We start from the raw sequence: 18,957 nt of genomic DNA, 5'->3' as shown, positions 1-18,957 counted from the left end.
TCATTGTCACGGTCATTGTACTTAGAAAAGTAAGCTTTATCCTAGCTTTATCGTTGTAAACAATAATATCACACAAAGAAAAAATACTCTAAATTTAAAAAGATCGTTCGTTGGATTAAAAGTTCGCGTTGGTGAATATTCGTAAAAAGTTCAAACTTTTTAATTTAAAAGTTAAAAAGTTGTTGATACTACCATGCATTTCTGGAACAAAATCGTTGTATAGGTAAAAGTTTTTTTACTTTTAATATAAGAAAAAACTTTTTATGGCAAGAATAAATAACATTTAACGTTACAGTGCAGTTACAGTTACAGATTTCCGATGTTGGCCTCGGAGCAAGGATCGGAACACTTACAGGACAACTTTCTTTTTGATGAAATAAAACTTAACTGGTTTTGCATTTTGCTACCTTTTGTTCTCAAAATCTTTATTTGTTTAAACATAATCTTGATATCCCGGTTATCAAGGCCGTCGTCCGTCATGCTGCTGTCCGAGAAGCCCATTCCAGACGATGCTGCCCTTCTCTTCAAGCAACACAAGCTCCACCTTGAACAATTCGCCGTCCTCGTCATCAGCCCCTTTTCGACAGTCTTTTTGCTGCTGTCCTCGGCGGGTTTGGCAATTTTGGTTAAACTGAACCCCGTTTTGGGTGTTGAACTTGCCCGGATGAGGAACACTTAACCCAAAATTAAATGGTTTTGCCGCAGCTGGTGCAGTGGTTGTCGTCCTTGTCACTCCCGAGCATACATCATCTGGTGGTCGTCTAGTTCAATTCAGCGGCGGATGATTGCTTCCTTGCTGCCATTTTCCTTCTTAGCCTCATACTCCTCGTCACTGGTGTCCTTACCGGTGGAACCAGCGGCCACCGTGACAACGGTTCCAATCTCCTTCGACGGACTTCCAACCCCGGGAAAGAACTTGCTCGGATCTGTGCTGTAAACGACGTTTGCTCATAGCGCGGATGTCGTGGCCCTGCTCCTCCCTCAGCTGGATCAAACGCCGGTATCAAGGTCACACCGGAAAATCCCTTGACCGCTCGCAAACCGACTATTAATCACCGGAATCTGCGCTGCCTCGAACTTCATGCCTTCAGAATGTTTTCATAACGCGTTTATTAGTAAACAACTTTGAATTTGACATTTCAAAGCGAAGTGATGCCAGTTGTGCGAAAAAATGCTATGACAGTTCCCCAAGCGTGAATTGTATGCGCGCACATCGCCAGCACCCACGAACACCGCGGTGCACCCATTTCACTCTTGAACACAAACGGTTTTCCAAAAACGGTGCGGAGAGTCTAACCCCTTGGTGCAGTCGCTATTCTACACTCAGCCAGAGCGGTCGTTTTTTGCGCTCGTGTCAAGTGCGCTTTATTCTGTGAGACGGTTGCGGCCCAAGGTCGTTCATTGTTCGAGCAAGCCAAACGAAATGAACAAATTTCGCCAGAATTCCTTGGTATTTGACTTTAATGTCATGCCAGTGATACCCGAATTGGGGACTATCCAACGCTTTCTACAGCAGCAGATTAAACTGGACCTGTCGTCGGTGCGTAACCTACAGGTGAACGTGTCGAGGAACCAGGTCATCATCGAGACAACTACGCCAGAACAAGCTACGTGCATCGCTAAGAACCACAATTCGAAGCACTTCATTGTGCACGAGAAGAAGCGGTTCCTGATTCCAATCTATGTGGAAGACGGCTCCATCGAGGTGAAGGTTCACGATCTACCACCCCGAATGCCGAACCACATGATTGAGAACCACCTTCAACAGTACGGGGAGATAATTCCTATCCACGACGAGGTGTGGCGCGACTTCTTCCCCGGTGTCCCGAATGGGGTTAGAGTCGTGCGAATGAAGATCCAAAAGCCGATTCCCTCATTTGTTAAAATTGAGGGACTATCGGCATACATCGTTCACAAAAACCAAATTAAAACGTGTCGTTATTGCACCCAAAAACTACACGTGGGTCAAAAATGCAAAGGCACAAATTACAACGACGATAACAGCACCACATTAAACGAAGACCAGGAAGAACACCCAGAGAAGACTACAGAACCAGAAAAGAAGACAATAGACAACACATGCGATCTAATTTTTTCGGACAGACACGAAAACAATGAACAAAATCTCAACACCAGCACAGCAACGAAAAAGGGAATCCACAGCAAACAACGAACGTATCACGCAAGATTGACATTTCTAGCAAAACATTGTAATAGGGCCGAAGCCAAAGTGTAAACAAAGAGTCCATCCTGCTCGTTCCTAACGTAAACATCAACTGACGTGAGCAGGATAGACTCTTTGTTTACACTTTGGCTTCGGCCCTATTACAATGTTTTGCTTGATTTTGTCGAAGAAGAAGGCGATCGTAAGATTAGCCAAGAAGAAACGTATTTTGTAATCAAGAAAAACCTGGCCCAAAAATGTTGTACAACAAGAAGCCAAATAAAAAGCATAAGCAAAAAAAACGTTTCGAAACATGTGATGGATTTTATTTCAATATTTTAATATTAAAACAGTATGTTTTCGATTTTTTTGTTGTATTTAACGGATCTGCTTATGGTTGGCCAACTTCAGCGTCCAAGCTGTACCGATTCTTACGGTACGCCACCGGTCACGTTCGAAGGCCCTAGGCTGAGCAGGTTACGGATGGATGTTTCGTTGGGGAGCAACATCGCGGCCTTTATTTTGGAGCGCTACAGCGATGTAGAGAACAGGGTGGTCTCGTTGCCGGCCATCATCAGGACAGGCTTGGAGGAGTTGGCCATTGGTTGTTGATTCGGGAAGGGAAGTCGACGTTTTCCGGCTAGGAAGTGAAGTGCATGAACGGATAGTTCACGATCACTTCGTCCTCCTTCGAGAATGATACAGATATTGCCAACTCGCCGTCAAAGTTCATCCGGCCGAAGCTGCGCCGTTGCGAGATGAGCGTTTGCGGGCGGGAGTTGCTGAAAGAGTTTTGAAGTAAATGAAATTGACTAGACACTGAACACATTCTCAATACTCACCTGTAACTACTTCGGTATTCCAGGTACCGTAATCTGGGGTGAATCGGGACTACAGTCTGAATAGGGACAGCAGTTTTTAGAGCACTTAAAGCTTTTAAATTTGGATATGGATGTATACATTTTGTTGGCCTGAATCTGTTCTAACCGAAACCAACCAGAAAAATCAAAATATTGTGCTCCAACATGGTAAAAACTGCTGTCCCAATTCGCCCCATGTGTCCCGCTTGACCCCAGTTTACGGTAGATGTTTATGATCAGGTTCATCGGATCTCGCTCCTCTGGAAGTAAACTGAGTACGACAGCTCCAGGACCTGCGGCTTTCGTACAGACGGCCCTTCCAGAACTAGTGCAAACCAAGGATATTGAACTCAGTAAATCATGATTTTTGGTTAGGGTGTAATGTCAAACATTTTCTGCATTCTGGCAGATCTGCCCACACTGTGAATCATCGCATAATGAAAAAAACATCGAATCACCTTATTGACGTTTCTGTGTTTTGTTCAACGATTTCAGTCTGTCAAGGTAAATCTCCGGCTGCTGGGTGTTGAATAACATTCAAAAACTTCAACAAAATTTGATTTCCAACATGTTAAAGGTAAAAACTCAATTAAATAACTCATTAAAAGTTACTTCCAAACCAATCTCCCTTTTTCCCGCAGTTCCTCGACGTGACCCGCCGGCTAGCTTCGTCCTCGTTGTGGTCCAACCATGCGGCGCGGTTGCTTTCCACAGAAGTATCCTCCACAGCGAGTACTAGTCCAAATACCACTGTCCCGATTCCGGACAAACTGTACAGCCGCGTCGAGCTCCAGATGAAGGGCATCGACCCGGAGGTGATGAAAAGTTACGCCTACTTTGCCAAAACCGCCGCCGAGCACCTGGACATCGAAGTCGGCAAGCAGTGAGTTGGCCCCAAATTGGTTTGAGCGGTATTAAATTTTGATCTAATTTCTCGTTTTAGTTGGGCCCTCCGGAAGGCGGTCAAGGACCGGCTCACGCTGCTCAAGTCCGTGCACATCTACAAGAAGCACCGGGTGCAGTACGAGATCCGGAACTACTACCGGTTCATGCACTTCCACAAGCTGACCGGATCCACGCTGGACACGTTTCTGGAGTACGTGGAGCGGAATCTGCCCGAGGGGGTGGCCCTCAAGGTGACCCGGGTGGAGCTGCAGGCGCTGCCCGAGCACCTGCGGCCCGGAGCGGTTTGAGGTGTGTGCTTTTTAATAGATTTGCTTTAGGAGAATGGTGGGGAGAATAAAAAGAAGTTGAAGGAAATTTGCGGAACTTTGTACTGCAGACTGCGGGTTTGAAGAATTTCTTGGCGTTATTTTGTTAATTTTTATTGATTTTTTTGCCCGTTGGAGCCAAGCTCAAACAAAACGGGGTTTAACTAGTAAACTCTACGATATGTGGAACACACGGAAATGCGAGTAGGATTAGTTTTGAACACAAGAAAAAAAAACAACGACTAGAAATGCGGTCGCCTCTTTAAGCGCACGGATCGTTCCAGTTGCTAAAGTGGGCGCAGCTGACCCTGGCGGCGGTGGCGTGCGCCTTCGGCACGGCAATCCGGAAGATGCGGCCCTGGGGGAAGCACACGCACAGCTTGAACTGGGTCGGCGTGCCGGCGCGCAGTCCGTGCTCGCTCTTGACGATCGGCAGGCTGTTGACGTTGACGTAGATCCCGTTGGCGCCGAGCAGCACTGCGCTGCCGTTGTCCGACTTGAGAAAGATGTTCTGGTCGGCGGACCACAGGATCTCCTTGGCCTCGAGCCGGGTGCCTTCGGTTCCTTTGAGCGTGAACCGGTTGCGCGTTTGAAACTTGAGCGTGTCGTTGATCGGGGACGTTATTCGGGCCGCGTTGATCAGGTTGGTGTGTAGCATGGAGGCTCCTTGCGGGAGATTGTACGTTGGTCGGGATGTGGAGAAGATTTGCCGTCCGGAAGCGCCGTCCTTCACTTCGAAGTGGTTGATGCCTTTCAGGATGCTGCCGTTCTTCGAGAGATGGATCTTGTTGTGCGGGTGTGCGTTCCGGTTGACCAGGCTGATCGAGACGGGCCCGTTGTCACCGGAAATTTCCACCGGTTCCTCGTGAAAGCCCTCCAGTTTACCGTCCACTTTGAGCACCCGATCGAAGTCAATGTTGCCGAAGAACTTGACCGTCTCCGCGCCCTGAATCAGCTCGATGTTCTCCATGCCCTTGTAGATCTTGAGCACACCCGCGATGGTCAACGTGAGGCACAGGTTCCCCAGGGCCAGTGAAAAAAGCAGAATGATGACGATCCAGAACGCAAACGAGTTCTTCTCGTTGTACAGCTGGCACTTGGCCATGTCGTACTTTTGCTGCTGCTGCTGCAAGTCGGCCTTCTAGAAATCGTTGAGATATTGAAGAATTTGAAGATTTTCTCAGCCAGACGCGACTTACCCCCATTCTCGTTCTAGTATTGATTTGGGTGTCAATATTTACGAGAGGAAAAATTCTGACAATTTTCACCCGAGTGAGAGGCGTTTTTCTCACGCAAGTGAGAAAAACTATGGAAATTTTCTCATCAAACTCACTCGCTCATCAGACGCGTTTTTTTCACACGCAGAGAAGGAATTATTATTAAAAGTATTGCTACAGATAAGATTAAATGTTGATGAACACGAGGGCAGCCGATCTACTCGCCGTTGTCTTCCTCCATGACGCCTTCGCACTCCATGTCTTCCTCCTCCTCCTCGCCGTCCTTCTTCTCGACCGGCTTCTCGTAGGCGGGCTCCATCGGCGAAACGACGACCCCGTCCCAAACGGACATCTCCTTGGCGACGGTCGTGTTCTCAACGAATCCCAGGATGTGCTTGTAACCGCCGTGGCCCAACACCCGGACCAGCGTCTGCGCCGTCATGCAGCACTCGTCCTGCTGGACCAAGCTCATCGAGGTATGCACCCGGATGTGGCCGACCTCGCACGGATCAGTAATGCCAGCCGATCCCGGCACGAACAAGCCCGAAGCCAACAGCTGGAATATCCTACGGAACGCCGCATTCACGGGCAACGCCTGCCGACTAGGGTTGTTCATAATCGCCGAATGAGCCAGCAAATCACAAATCCACGGGTTCAACGGGCCAAACCCATCAAACCGATGAGCCAGATCTTTCAAAATACGGATCAACACCTTAATCGTGGAGTGGTGTGCGTTCTCCTCAAACCAGCGCGCGTGCCGAATCGACGCCAAATGACTCTGGACCACTTTAAACTCCAAGTGCTTTTCCGCGTCCAACTTGCGCACGTTCTGCGGCACCGTCGCAATCAAACAGCGCACCTTCGCCAACGAGTTCGAAATCTCGAAGCACTTGTCCGTGTACTCCAGCGAAATGGCCTCCGCCTTCGGAACCACCTCCGTCTTCATCGACTTCTGAATCTCCTCCTCGACCTTCTTCCCCAACGCCTCGGCGCAGTCCTTCGTGGGCAACGACTTCAGAATGATCACCACGTCGGCCACGTTATGGCCGGCCATCATGGTGCCCTTCTTGAACGACCCCACCTGCCGCACCTCGTCCAGCTGGCACTTGGTAAAGTCCCCCGGCGCCACCACCAACCCGTCCAGCACGCCCTGCACCTTCGTCACCAGGTTCGAGATGGCCGTCTGCTCCTGCGCGCTCGGCGTCAAGTCCTGGCTGCGCTTCAGCAGCGCGTTCGTCAGCACGGAATCGTCCGGTGCGTTGGCGGCCCGCGGAAACGCCGGCTCCGCCAGCATCAGATCGAACGGGTGCCGCGGCAGGAAGCTCTTCTTGTGCATGTACGGACCGCCCCGCATCCCACGCATGCCGCCCATCCCGCCGCGTCCTCCGCCACGAATCATGCCGCCGGTGCGAACCATTTTTTTTTCTTTATCGGGAAACTAGAACCGGCAAAGACAAAAATTAAAATCTACTGAATCACAGCACAACAAACAACTCACCTCGATTGAGACCAGAGTAAAATGCAGTCAAAATATGTAGAATTTCACCTTAAATTTACAATTTTCTGTGCAATTTAGTAACTTTTGCAGGCGGCGTTTAAAAATGGAGAAAAAGTTTGACGTTTGCCATAAACAACATGGTTTCAAAGGTGAGCCGTGAACCGTGATGGGGGTGATACGGTGAGAAATTAGTTCAGAAGAAAACCTGCGGCTCATCTCACTTGGTGAGATGTGAGTTAGTTTAAGGGAAGGGTGCCACATTATTGAGAATTGCTTTTGGTGCAAAATCTCTGAAAATAATAAATTCCACGTTTCCCAGCTTACGTAAAGTTCACTTTTGAATTTCTCGCTATTCTTTATGTAAACTAATGTCAAAAACATAAACAATGACTTTTAAATCCCGCCGTTTGGCATGCATGATTTTTAAAACCCGCCAAACAAATCGCAGCACACTGGGGGTTGCTGGGGGAAAATTGGAAAGGTCCTTGTCAAAATAAAATAGTTTTCTTTTGAAACGATGGTGTTCTTTCAAGGTCCGGTTTAAAAAGACCGAATAAAATAGGAGAAAACTCAAAATGGTTTTTGTGGTTCCGGATGCAAATTGGATGATGAAAAGTAATCTACCTTACCACTTCCGGCGGACCGTGGAGTTGAAATTAAATAAATGTTTATCAAAATGTTGGAATTCAAGCAGAAGCAGAAACCTAATGATGTTTAATTTGTTATTTACGTGTAATTTTCAAATTTGCAAGTGAAATAAATATGTTTTTAGGAGGGGGTGTGGATCTTGTCGTTGAATAGTGTGTTTTTAATTTGAAATAGTATCGATTTGATTAGCCATATTTTTTATTTGTCGATCTTGGAAAATTTTGGGAAAATTATAAAAAATAAAATAAATTAAGTGTCGAAGCGAGTTAAATGATAATGCAAGACAAATTAAAAATAAGAAACGTAGTTTTATTTTTAAAATCAAGCTTATCACTAGGTCATATTATAAATTTACAACCAGATTTTTTTTTACAGCGGTATGGCACACTGGAAACGCGCACTTCTTGACTGCCATTGTAAAGCTCCACCGGCAATCTAGAACCATTATCTCTTCTAATTATCACTCTAGCAGTCCTTGTCGGCCCTGCAATTCATCCACGGTCTCCTATTTTGGTTGGGAAACCAAGACTAATTCATGTACGAGTTCGAACTTAATCGCTCCAACCGTGGCACTGTACGTCGGACGTCGGAGTGAAATTTATCACAATCCGAGCGGTACAATTCACGGGGTATTCCAGGAGCAAAAATAGTTCTTGAGGGCAGTTGGCGCTTGGTCGAGCTAGGCAAGGAGCCTTTTCCAGGCCTTTTAAGATGGGATCCGGAATGCGTTCCGGTCTGGTTGATGTGTGCTCGGTGACGGCACGAGCTTGCAATGGTTGGGATCGAAATCATTTTGAAAGCTGTAGAGAACGTATTTAAATTAGTGAAAAGAAAACTAAATAATATTACCAATAAAAAAGCAAAAATATGTACTACTTGAACAATCCTGGAACCAATCCCTTTCACGCCCGTCAAAAATTTTCACCAATCTAAAAAATAGGTTAACAACAACCAGTTTGCTGCGATTTGTTTGGCGGGTTTTAAAAACCATGCATGTCAGACGGCGGGATATAAAAGTCATTGTTTATGTTTTTGACATAAGTTTACATGAAGAATAAAGGCTAGTATGGAGATCGGAAGGAAAGGGGTCAAGAAACAGCTTAACGAACAGCAGAGCTAAGGAGAGGGAGCGTTTTCTTGGGGCTTTTCTTCACCCTCTCTCGCTTGCTTCCGCTGCCGCTGCTGCCCATTTGAAATTTTTCTTGACCGATTCCTTCCGAAGTGCATACAGTCATCCCACATATTCGGAACACCCACAAATTCGGAACACTTTGATGATAATTTGTCAATAGCATGCCAGAAGTAGCTTTTCTGACGACCTTTACTATTTTTAGAACCTTCATTTGGACATTATCTTGCTATTTCGGCTATTTCACTAGTAAAAGTAGTACTTTTTTAACAAAAAACTTCATTCCAAGACTATTTTGTGCAGAGCAGCAAAACAAAGCCTCCAAATGGCCTGTTTCATAATTGTGGGATGTTATTGTGCCTCCCACAATTGTGGAACACCTGAATTTAACTGATATTTTCACAAAAAAAAGTTATCAAACCATGTATAAAACATCACTAAGCTTGAGTTTCATTGGTTTCAGTGTGTGAAGTCATTATTTGGTAATAAATATGTACTCCTGGAGAGATCCAAAGTTTGTTTACATTCGTAAGAAAAAAGTGTTCCGAATTTGTGGATTTCAAGGGTCAAAGTAATTCTTCAAAAACTTCATATAAAAGTTAAAATTTGCAGATGTTTGAAACAGCATTCGGAAGATCGCAAGAAAGGCTTTCAAATGAAGATAAAAGCGAATTATTAAGTTCAATTATCGATTTGCTATGATTTTTTGAACATTGGCCGATCTGGAAACCGTTCCGAATATGTGGGATGACTGTACACCGCTTAAATATGTGTTTTGTAATGAACAGGGATGGAATAATCGCAAAAAAAAATCAATTTCGCTTGCGAACTTTTTTCACCCGCGAAAGAGAGAGGAAGCAAATCACGCAAAAGAAAATCGCTCATTGCCCATCTACAAAATGTGACAGGCCATTTTTTGACGTGTGACGTAACACTTGCAAGTGTAGTAGTGAAAAAGATGTACCGCCGAATAATTAAGATGATGATTTTTTTAGATTCTTTTTACCGATCTTTTGTGCGCGAGAGAGGAGAGCCATGCTCCCTTCGGATTTTTTCTCTTGATGAACATCCAAAGATTTTCTTTTGATCAGGGGCGCCGAATAGTCCAAAATGTTGGGGGGCACGGTTGTTTTCCGAAATCGATAGGTAAGAGTGGCGATTAGATGTTAAAGTTTTATGCATATCACGAATTTTAATAATTTTATTACGATGTGATACGACTTTTTTTTCATCCGCAATCTTTTTTTTTTTAAATAGATGATTTATTAAAACGTGATTGAGAATGTTAAATAGGGGGAATTTAAGCAAAAACTTAGGACTTCAAAAAAACAGATACACCAAATTCAATATTCCATAATTAAAAAAAATTGTATAAAAAATTCTAGGGTAAAAAAAACTCATGAATCATCAAAAAATCAAAACCAGAAATTCAGAAATTAAGAAACAATAATAAAACCGAAAATTTCAAAACTATCATACATAAATTATTTTTTTTAATTTAAAAAAATAAAGAACTTAAGAATTTAAGAATTTAAGCATTTAAGCATTTAAGAATTTAAGAATTTAAGAATTTAAGAATTTAAGAATTTAAGAATTTAAGAATTTAAGAATTTAAGAATTTAAGAATTTAAGAATTTAAGAATTTAAGAATTTAAGAATTTAAGAATTTAAGAATTTAAGAATTTAAGAATTTAAGAATTTAAGAATTTAAGAATTTAAGAATTTAAGAATTTAAGAATTTAAGAATTTAAGAATTTAAGAATTTAAGAATTTAAGAATTTAAGAATTTAAGAATTTAAGAATTTAAGAATTTAAGAATTTAAGAATTTAAGAATTTAAGAATTTAAGAATTTAAGAATTTAAGAATTTAAGAATTTAAGAATTTAAGAATTTGAGAATTTAAGAATTTAAGAATTTAAGAATTTAAGAATTTAAGAATTTAAGAATTTAAGAATTTAAGAATTTAAGAATTTAAGAATTTAAGAATTTAAGAATTTAAGAATTTAAGAATTTAAGAATTTAAGAATTTAAGAATTTAAGAATTTAAGAATTTAAGAATTTAAGAATTTAAGAATTTAAGAATTTAAGAATTTAAGAATTTAAGAATTTAAGAATTTAAGAATTTAAGAATTTAAGAATTTAAGAATTTAAGAATTTAAGAATTTAAGAATTTAAGAATTTAAGAATTTCAGAATTTAAGAATTTAAGAATTTAAGAATTTAAGAATTTAAGAATTTAAGAATTGAAGAATTTAAGAATTTCAGAATTTCAGAATTTCAGAATTTCAGAATTTCAGAATTTCAGAATTTCAGAATTTCAGAATTTCAGAATTTCAGAATTTCAGAATTTCAGAATTTAAGAATTTAAGAATTTAAGAATTTAAGAATTTAAGAATTTAAGAATTTAAGAATTTAAGAATTTAAGAATTTAAGAATTTAAGAATTTAAGAATTTAAGAATTTAAGAATTTAAGAATTTAAGAATTTAAGAATTTAAGAATTTAAGAATTTAAGAATTTAAGAATTTAAGAATTTAAGAATTTAAGAATTTAAGAATTTAAGAATTTAAGAATTTAAGAATTTAAGAATTTCAGAATTTCAGAATTTCAGAATTTCAGAATTTCAGAAGTTCAGAATTTCAGAATTTCAGAATTTCAGAATTTCAGAATTTCAGAATTTCAGAATTTCAGAATTTCAGAATTTCAGAATTTCAGAATTTCAGAATTTCAGAATTTAAGAAATTAAGAAATTAAGAAATTAAGAAATTAAGAATTTAAGAATTTAAGAATTTAAGAATTTAAGAATTTAAGAATTTAAGAATTTAAGAATTTAAGAATTTAAGAATTTAAAAATTTAAGAATTTAAGAATTTAAGAATTTAAGAATTTAAGAATTTAAGAATTTAAGAATTTAAGAATTTAAGAATTTAAGAATTTAAGAATTTAAGAATTTAAGAATTTAAGAATTTAAGAATTTAAGAATTTAAGAATTTAAGAATTTAAGAATTTAAGAATTTAAGAATTTAAGAATTTAAGAATTTAAGAATTTAAGAATTTAAGAATTTAAGAATTTAAGAATTTAAGAATTTAAGAATTTAAGAATTTAAGAATTTAAGAATTTAAGAATTTAAGAATTTAAGAATTTAAGAATTTAAGAATTTAAGAATTTAAGAATTTAAGAATTTAAGAATTTAAGAATTTAAGAATTTAAGAATTTAAGAATTTAAGAATTTAAGAATTTAAGAATTTAAGAATTTAAGAATTTAAGAATTTAAGAATTTAAGAATTTAAGAATTTAAGAATTTAAGAATTTAAGAATTTAAGAATTTAAGAATTTAAGAATTTAAGAATTTAAGAATTTAAGAATTTAAGAATTTAAGAATTTAAGAATTTAAGAATTTAAGAATTTAAGAATTTAAGAATTTAAGAATTTAAGAATTCAAGAATTTAAGAATTTAAGAATTTAAGAATTCAAGAATTTAAGAATTTAAGAATTTAAGAATTTAAGAATTTAAGAATTTAAGAATTTAAGAATTTAAGAATTTAAGAATTTAAGAATTTAAGAATTTCAGAATTTCAGAATTTCAGAATTTCAGAATTTCAGAATTTCAGAATTTCAGAATTTCAGAATTTCAGAATTTCAGAATTTCAGAATTTCAGAATTTCAGAATTTCAGAATTTCAGAATTTCAGAATTTCAGAATTTCAGAATTTCAGAATTTCAGAATTTCAGAATTTCAGAATTTCAGAATTTCAGAATTTCAGAATTCCAGAATTTCAGAATTTCAGAATTTCAGAATTTCAGAATTTCAGAATTTCAGAATTTCAGAATTTCAGAATTTAAGAATTTAAGAATTTAAGAATTTAAGAATTTAAGAATTTAAGAATTTAAGAATTTAAGAATTTAAGAATTTAAGAATTTAAGAATTTAAGAATTTAAGAATTTAAGAATTTAAGAATTTAAGAATTTAAGAATTTAAGAATTTAAGAATTTAAGAATTTAAGAATTTAAGAATTTAAGAATTTAAGAATTTAAGAATTTAAGAATTTAAGAATTTAAGAATTTAAGAATTTCAGAATTTCAGAATTTCAGAATTTCAGAATTTCAGAATTTCAGAATTTCAGAATTTTAGAATTTCAGAATTTCAGAATTTCAGAATTTAAGAATTTAAGAATTTAAGAATTTAAGAATTTAAGAATTTAAGAATTTAAGAATTTAAGAATTTAAGAATTTAAGAATGTAAGAATTTAAGAATTTAAGAATTTAAGAATTTAAGTATTATTCTCTACTCCATGATTTTCTGGCCTATTTTTTGAGGGTGGAGTTAATATTTCTATAGCCTTTTTTAAATCGATCATAAATTGCAGAAGGCGATACACTTGTGTTTTTTAAGATTATAATGTGGAATTGTTTGAGATTAGGTTTTAATTTGTCGGTTTCTCAGTTAAGCGGTGCGCTAATTTTCAAAAATTTACCTTTGTATTTTTTGGCTAAAATTGGTATAGAACGGTTAACAAATGTATTTGAAATCTTTTCAAATCCTTTCAAAAATTACCCAAAAAATTATCGAATTTATCAGCATTTTTGTAAATGTAAACCTGGCCATTTTGAAAAGTGTTTCTGTTTATATTCGCTAAATCCTGTTCTACAATGGCAAATCGCAGAATGTTGCATTTGAATACTTGATGATTGTTTTCGCAAGAGTTTGCGTAAGTTTTATTGATTATGTTATGGAAAAAGTACATTGGTTTTGTTTTTTAAACAACATGCCCAGATAGAAATTTTATGAGTCAATCCGTAAAATCTATGTTGACATTTCTCAAATCATATATCGACGCCTCTGTGCTCTTGTAATAAAGCTTACTGATTTTCCTAGAGAGTACAGTGGTATAAATAAAACGTTGTAGATTTAGAAAAAAATGCATCTAAATCCAGAAATTTTTTAACGATTTTGTTCAAAAAACTTCAGCGATTTCGAAAACAACAAATGTTTTTGAACTATTTTACGGATTCGCTTACAAGAATTCTATCCGTGTGTACAAACAATGTTCCATTTAAGTTTTAGATATTATTTTCAATTATTTTTGTGATATTTTTATATTTCGCAATTCGCAATTTTCAGTGTAAGAACGGGCCTTGACCGATCTTATGCACCAGGTTCCCGACGAACACGCACTGCCCTTACACCTACATCTCACCCTTGCTCTGAGTCAGTACGAGCAACACGCTAGAACACGCTTTGAGTGTTCGTGCCAGGCATGCACACCTTCTTTTCCGGTTACGCATTTTAACTCGGCCGGGGGTGGTACATTACGTAGGGTTTGATGTAAGTATAAGCGCCTAACCATTTATAGTGTGCCTATCAACTTTCATAAAGCAAAAACTGTTATATTTTAGTTTAAATTCAAAAACTAATTGTTATTTACTGTGTATTGTTTTCTCCTGAAATCTTCCCTATTGTTGAGTCGTGTTTATCTGTTGCTATTTCTTTTGTCGCGGTGTTTTGTTACAATATTTTGGTCCTAAGCATTTTATAAAAGTTTTTCAAAAGTACAATAGTAATATTTGCGTTAATCCTTTAATCATTTCATAAATTGAGTCAGGGCTCGAACCTCACTTGCTTAAGAAAAAGGTGAAGTTTCAAAACAATGGACAGTGAAAGAAATATACTATGTAAAGAATCAATAGTAAAAGAAAGATAGTAATTTATGAAGAAGATAAAGAAATTAACAATAGTTAATAAATAGAGGTAACAAACATGCTTAGATTGTATTGAGGGCAATTTACAGGGAAGATGAGAAATTATTGAAATAGATAAATAAAGAAAAGGCACATGATAAACAAAATTGACATCGCTGCCAAATTAAGGGAAAGCAGACAGTTTGTTGCAGCAGCATCAATTAGTAAAATAGAGTGGAAAAGCGTTGAGAAATAAGAGAATCAAATAAGTAAAATAGAAATCAAATGGAGGATAATAAACCAAAGCCGTTTAAGAAAATCAGTGAAACAAAATAAACAGATGATAGATGGTAGCTGGAAATGGAAAGGAGGAGGAAACCCCGTTCTGCAACGTTCAGGTACATCCACAGCAGTTGACTCAACATACTGCGAATCTAAACAATACCGTCTACAATCACAAATTACTTCCCTTTCCCACATTGACGCGCCCTTTCTTCTAGCCGTCTCGACTCTGACCCTCGCTGGTCAAAGGTTTACGATCCGTTTCCACAGGCCACCAGCTAGGTCATCATGAAAACCAAGCCAACGTGGAGGTAAGAAAATAGGACACTTGCAAGGAACCAGAGCTATACTGTCCTGATCAAGAAAGATCTAACAGGACTACGGACGTAGTCAGTGACGCTCCTTCCAGGATGTTCCTCGCCTGAGCGTCAACTGAAGAGATATCATCAGAATCATTCGCACTTGGCCTGCATTTTTGTGATATTTTTATATTTGAAACAATAATATTTTTCTTCCAAAATTTCTGGGGGGGCACAATGTATGGGCTGCCCTCAGCCAAATTTTAGGGGGGGGGGGCAAAAGTACCGTGCCCCCAGAGTCGGCGCCCCTGCTTTTGATGATGATTATTCCTAAGAGGATCTCTTAGGATTATTCCATCGCTGGTAATGAACAATAAATTCTAGCAAAACATTGTAATAGGGCCGAAGCCGAAGTGTAAACAAAGAGTCTATCCTGCTCACGTCAGTTGATGTGTACATAAGGAACGAGCAGGATAGACTCTTTGTTTACACTTCGGCTTCGGACATATTACAATGTTTTACTAGAATTGTTTCCCACATACAACCCATTTAATGCAATTTTAATTTCCATTGGTTTTTTTTTATTTTGCACAAACTTTGCTAGGGCCTTTAATTTTTTCCAGGTGTGAAATTTCTAATTTATTTTTTTGAATTTTTGAAAGTTTCATCTTGATTTTTTTTAATTCATATACAGAGCGGGTTCGTTAGTTCGAATTTCGCTACTTTGAATGTCCGCTGATTCGAATGCTCGCTAATTTGAACGTCAAAATCAGTTGTCAAACTGAAGTTTATTGTTAAGGCTAGTAAGGTTTATTATGGGGGGTCATTTCGTGCCAACTTTCACGGTGTGTTTTGTAGAACAAACTAAAAGATGAAAAAATCGGTATGTCTGATATTTGGCACCGTGAAAGGACTCTTTTTTGACTAAGAGACCCATTTTTTTTGAATTTTTTTTATCAATTTAAGGGATATTTCTTCAGAACAGTCGGATTCATGTTGATATCTATCCACTATATTTGACCAATATTTAACATCCAATAAAAAGTTTTCAAACCAAATTTTCCAGATTTCTAGCTTTTTTTTGAAATTACTCCAAAATCCATGCTGGAAATCCTTATATTATATTATCTATAGATTCCGCCTAGCCTTCTTCTTGTAATTTGACATTTCTAGTGCGCCATTGCATTGAAACGTTAAAGTGGCCAGACGTACTGCGTAAAATTTACCGCAGAGATGATTCGTTGAATTTGAGTTTGAACACATAGTATCAAAACAACAGCACAATTCTAAATTTACAGGGGAGGATGAAGCGTGGGAACACACCACCAGTCTACAGAAACAGCATCAGAATTTGAGTGCGAGTTCTATCAAATAAAACAGGTTAATTTATGTATTAATCTTCCAAGAGTTTATTGAATACCAAGTGCAAAAGATCACCTATTTTAATCATTCAGAGCAAAAAAATAATGAATGCGTTGTATGTTAAGCCTAAACCTTGCCACATTTACGGGATGTTGGCCAGATAGTCCTTGACGTCGGACGGGTCCAGCCGGCGGAACCCGTTCGCATCACAGATTCCCACCTCGATGTTGTCCGCGTTCATCTGGCCCTCGAAGCCCTCCTTGAGCGTCAGGATCGCCGTGTGGACGGCATCGTCCAGCTCCAGGTCCTCGCTGTAGCGCTTCTCCAGGAAGGTCTTTCCGTTGATGGCGTTCTTGCCCATGGCGGTGGCCTTCCAGGCAAAGTACGCCCCGGACGGATCGCACTGGAACAGATACGGACGATCTTCGTCCCAGCCGCAAATCAGCAGCGAAACTCCGAATGGACGAACGCCACTAGAAATGGGAAAAAAGAGAATATCAATTATTGTCCTCGCCCCTGTCCTCGGGTCCAGGAACCTACCCCGACTGGGTGTACTCCTGCATCACGGTGGCGATCTTCTGCACCAGCTGCGACGTCGGAATCGGCTCGCGGTACGTCAGGAAGTAGTTCTGGGCAATCTTGCGGGCCTGCTTGACCAGTAGCCGATAGTCAGGACCCATGCCGGAGTAGATCATTCCGATGTGGTTCGTAACCATCTCGACCTTGTGGACGCTGTGCTCGTCGTACAGGATCGACTTCTGCTTGTTCTCCGTCGCGATCACGACTCCGTTCGAGGCCTTAATCCCGACCGACGGTGCGCCGGCCGATACCGCGGCAAGAGCATACTCGATCTGGACCAGCTTCCCGGAAGGGCTACCAGCGAAAAAGAAGAAGACATTGCAGGTAAACTTACTCCCAGAACAAAGTAATCGACCAAACTCACCTGAAAGTGGTCAGCGAGAAGCTGTAACGTTCGGAGGCCATCCTGGACCGGGTGGACCGTAACTGGGGGACCGATTTATCGGGTTATTTCGGGTTTAAAACGCACTATTTCCGAGACACCAAACCAGCTTGCTCCAAATGCGGCACCGAAAACAGCTTATTCACGAAAACTGACAGATGACAACGCGAAAAGCGGAGAGTGGTGAGAGGTGAGAAACGCGGCACCGCTTGAGAAGTGAGAGAGATTGGAGTGAGATGAGAAAGGGAGAATGTTGATTACCGCACAACATCGTTATTTTGGAATTTTGAATTAACAGAACGGGAATTTTGAGATTTCCAAAAAAGTGTCAACGTTGTTTGTGCATGGTCTCGTCATAAAAAGTTAGCCATTTTGCATCACTAGTTTGTCCATATAATATTCCATAAAAATTTGGCAGCTATCCATACAAAAACGATGTATGAAAATTCAAAAATCTGTATCTTTAGAAGAAATTTTTGATCGATTTGGTGTCTTCGGCAAAGTTGTAGGTATGGATAAGGACAACACCGAAAAAATATATATATACGGTAAAAAAATCAAATCAAATTTGCAATTAAAGAGTACTTTAGTGAAATTTTAATAAGGTGCACCGTTTTCAAGTTAAAGCCATTTTTAAGAGCATTTATTGGAAATAGTCGAAGTTTTTATTTTTTTTAAATTAGTGCACACTAGCCTGTCCCATTTTGAGGTCATGTCGAGGAATTTCAGGTGCTCACTTCTTAAACGATAGATTATGATGTTAGGAACAATGTTTCTTAGACAAGAAAAAATAATAAAATACTTTCTCGCACCCCCTAGTCGATTTACTGAAAAAAGTCACTTTTTTTTAACAAATTTTCTAAAATCGCATGGAATCAATACAAAAACTGATTCGATCTGGTGAGCATTATCTTCAAATGATAGGTTTTTGTCCATAGATTAAGATGCACTATTGGACCAAAACCTAAGTTTTTGGACTCTCCCAAGCGGATTTATGTCGAAAAAATCGCATTTTTTCGAAGCTTTTTTCAGAAATGCTCATTTAATTTAGGGTAGCCTAGTTTTCTCAGTAAAACCAATGCTTGTAGGAAATTTCATGGCGAACATTTTTCCCTCTGAGAAAATGCAATTTCGACACTCCAGAGCCGAAATATTTGAGTTTTAGTGAGAAAAAAAGTGCCAATTTTTAAAATTTCTCAGAATTCAGAAGCAAGGCCTACTAATTACACGATGTTGCAAGCATGTGTCGCAAAGGTCAGGGTATGCTTTCTTATAGTAATTTTGGTCGCTGAATCCGAATCTGAAATCAAATTTCGTGTAAACAGTGATGTTTTGGAGCTACACCCTTTTGGAATGTTATTTGCGTGTTTAAATAGCTTGCACGTTTGACTGTCAATGGTGGTTCTGATGTATATGAAAAAAAAAAATCACTATATGTTAAATGCTTTTACAAACAACACAAAGAAAACCATTTTTTAACTGAATTGTGAATCAAGATAAGAATGTTTTTCTAAAACAAACATGGCCGACAAATGGCTGATCAGGAATGATGCCTTCCAGAGCCTTGAAGTTGCTGCACTTTCTCCAAAAAATTGCTGCATTATTTTCGATAGCAAATAGTCCTTTGTCAATGTTTATGTAGGTACAGCGG

The 18,957-nt window shown here is 38.7% G+C and overlaps 4 protein-coding genes across 4 annotated transcripts; 1 reads left to right on the top strand and 3 right to left on the bottom strand.

Moving 5' to 3' along the window:
* Window positions 1–3,497: 3,497 nt before the first annotated feature.
* Window positions 3,498–4,284, top strand: LOC6039381 (28S ribosomal protein S10, mitochondrial). The gene is made up of 3 exons (XM_001848938.2): window positions 3,498–3,601; window positions 3,666–3,907; window positions 3,968–4,284. The coding sequence occupies exons 1-3, from the start codon at window positions 3,593–3,595 to the stop codon at window positions 4,215–4,217; spliced, it is 501 nt and encodes a 166-aa protein (XP_001848990.2). The 5' UTR covers window positions 3,498–3,592; the 3' UTR covers window positions 4,218–4,284.
* Window positions 4,285–4,314: 30 nt separating this feature from the next.
* Window positions 4,315–5,577, bottom strand: LOC6039376 (beta-sarcoglycan). The gene is made up of 2 exons (XM_001848939.2): window positions 5,435–5,577; window positions 4,315–5,376 (listed from the first exon to the last, which is right to left on the bottom strand). Exons 1-2 carry the CDS (start codon window positions 5,438–5,440, stop codon window positions 4,498–4,500), a joined length of 885 nt encoding a protein of 294 aa, XP_001848991.1. The 5' UTR covers window positions 5,441–5,577; the 3' UTR covers window positions 4,315–4,497.
* A 7-nt stretch (window positions 5,578–5,584) lies between these two features.
* On the bottom strand, window positions 5,585–7,101 carry LOC6039375 (interleukin enhancer-binding factor 2 homolog). Its single transcript, XM_038263349.1, has 2 exons — window positions 6,951–7,101; window positions 5,585–6,890 (listed from the first exon to the last, which is right to left on the bottom strand). Exon 2 carries the CDS (start codon window positions 6,867–6,869, stop codon window positions 5,670–5,672), a length of 1,200 nt encoding a protein of 399 aa, XP_038119277.1. The 5' UTR covers window positions 6,870–6,890; window positions 6,951–7,101; the 3' UTR covers window positions 5,585–5,669.
* A 9,267-nt stretch (window positions 7,102–16,368) lies between these two features.
* Window positions 16,369–17,467, bottom strand: LOC6039379 (proteasome subunit alpha type-2). Its single transcript, XM_038265368.1, has 3 exons — window positions 17,289–17,467; window positions 16,886–17,218; window positions 16,369–16,818 (listed from the first exon to the last, which is right to left on the bottom strand). The coding sequence occupies exons 1-3, from the start codon at window positions 17,327–17,329 to the stop codon at window positions 16,488–16,490; spliced, it is 705 nt and encodes a 234-aa protein (XP_038121296.1). The 5' UTR covers window positions 17,330–17,467; the 3' UTR covers window positions 16,369–16,487.
* Window positions 17,468–18,957: the final 1,490 nt, after the last annotated feature.

The sequence above is a fragment of the Culex quinquefasciatus genome, chromosome 3, assembly GCF_015732765.1.
Source record: "Culex quinquefasciatus strain JHB chromosome 3, VPISU_Cqui_1.0_pri_paternal, whole genome shotgun sequence".
NCBI lineage: Eukaryota > Metazoa > Arthropoda > Insecta > Diptera > Culicidae > Culex > Culex quinquefasciatus.
This window is presented reverse-complemented; position numbering and strand designations above follow the sequence as displayed.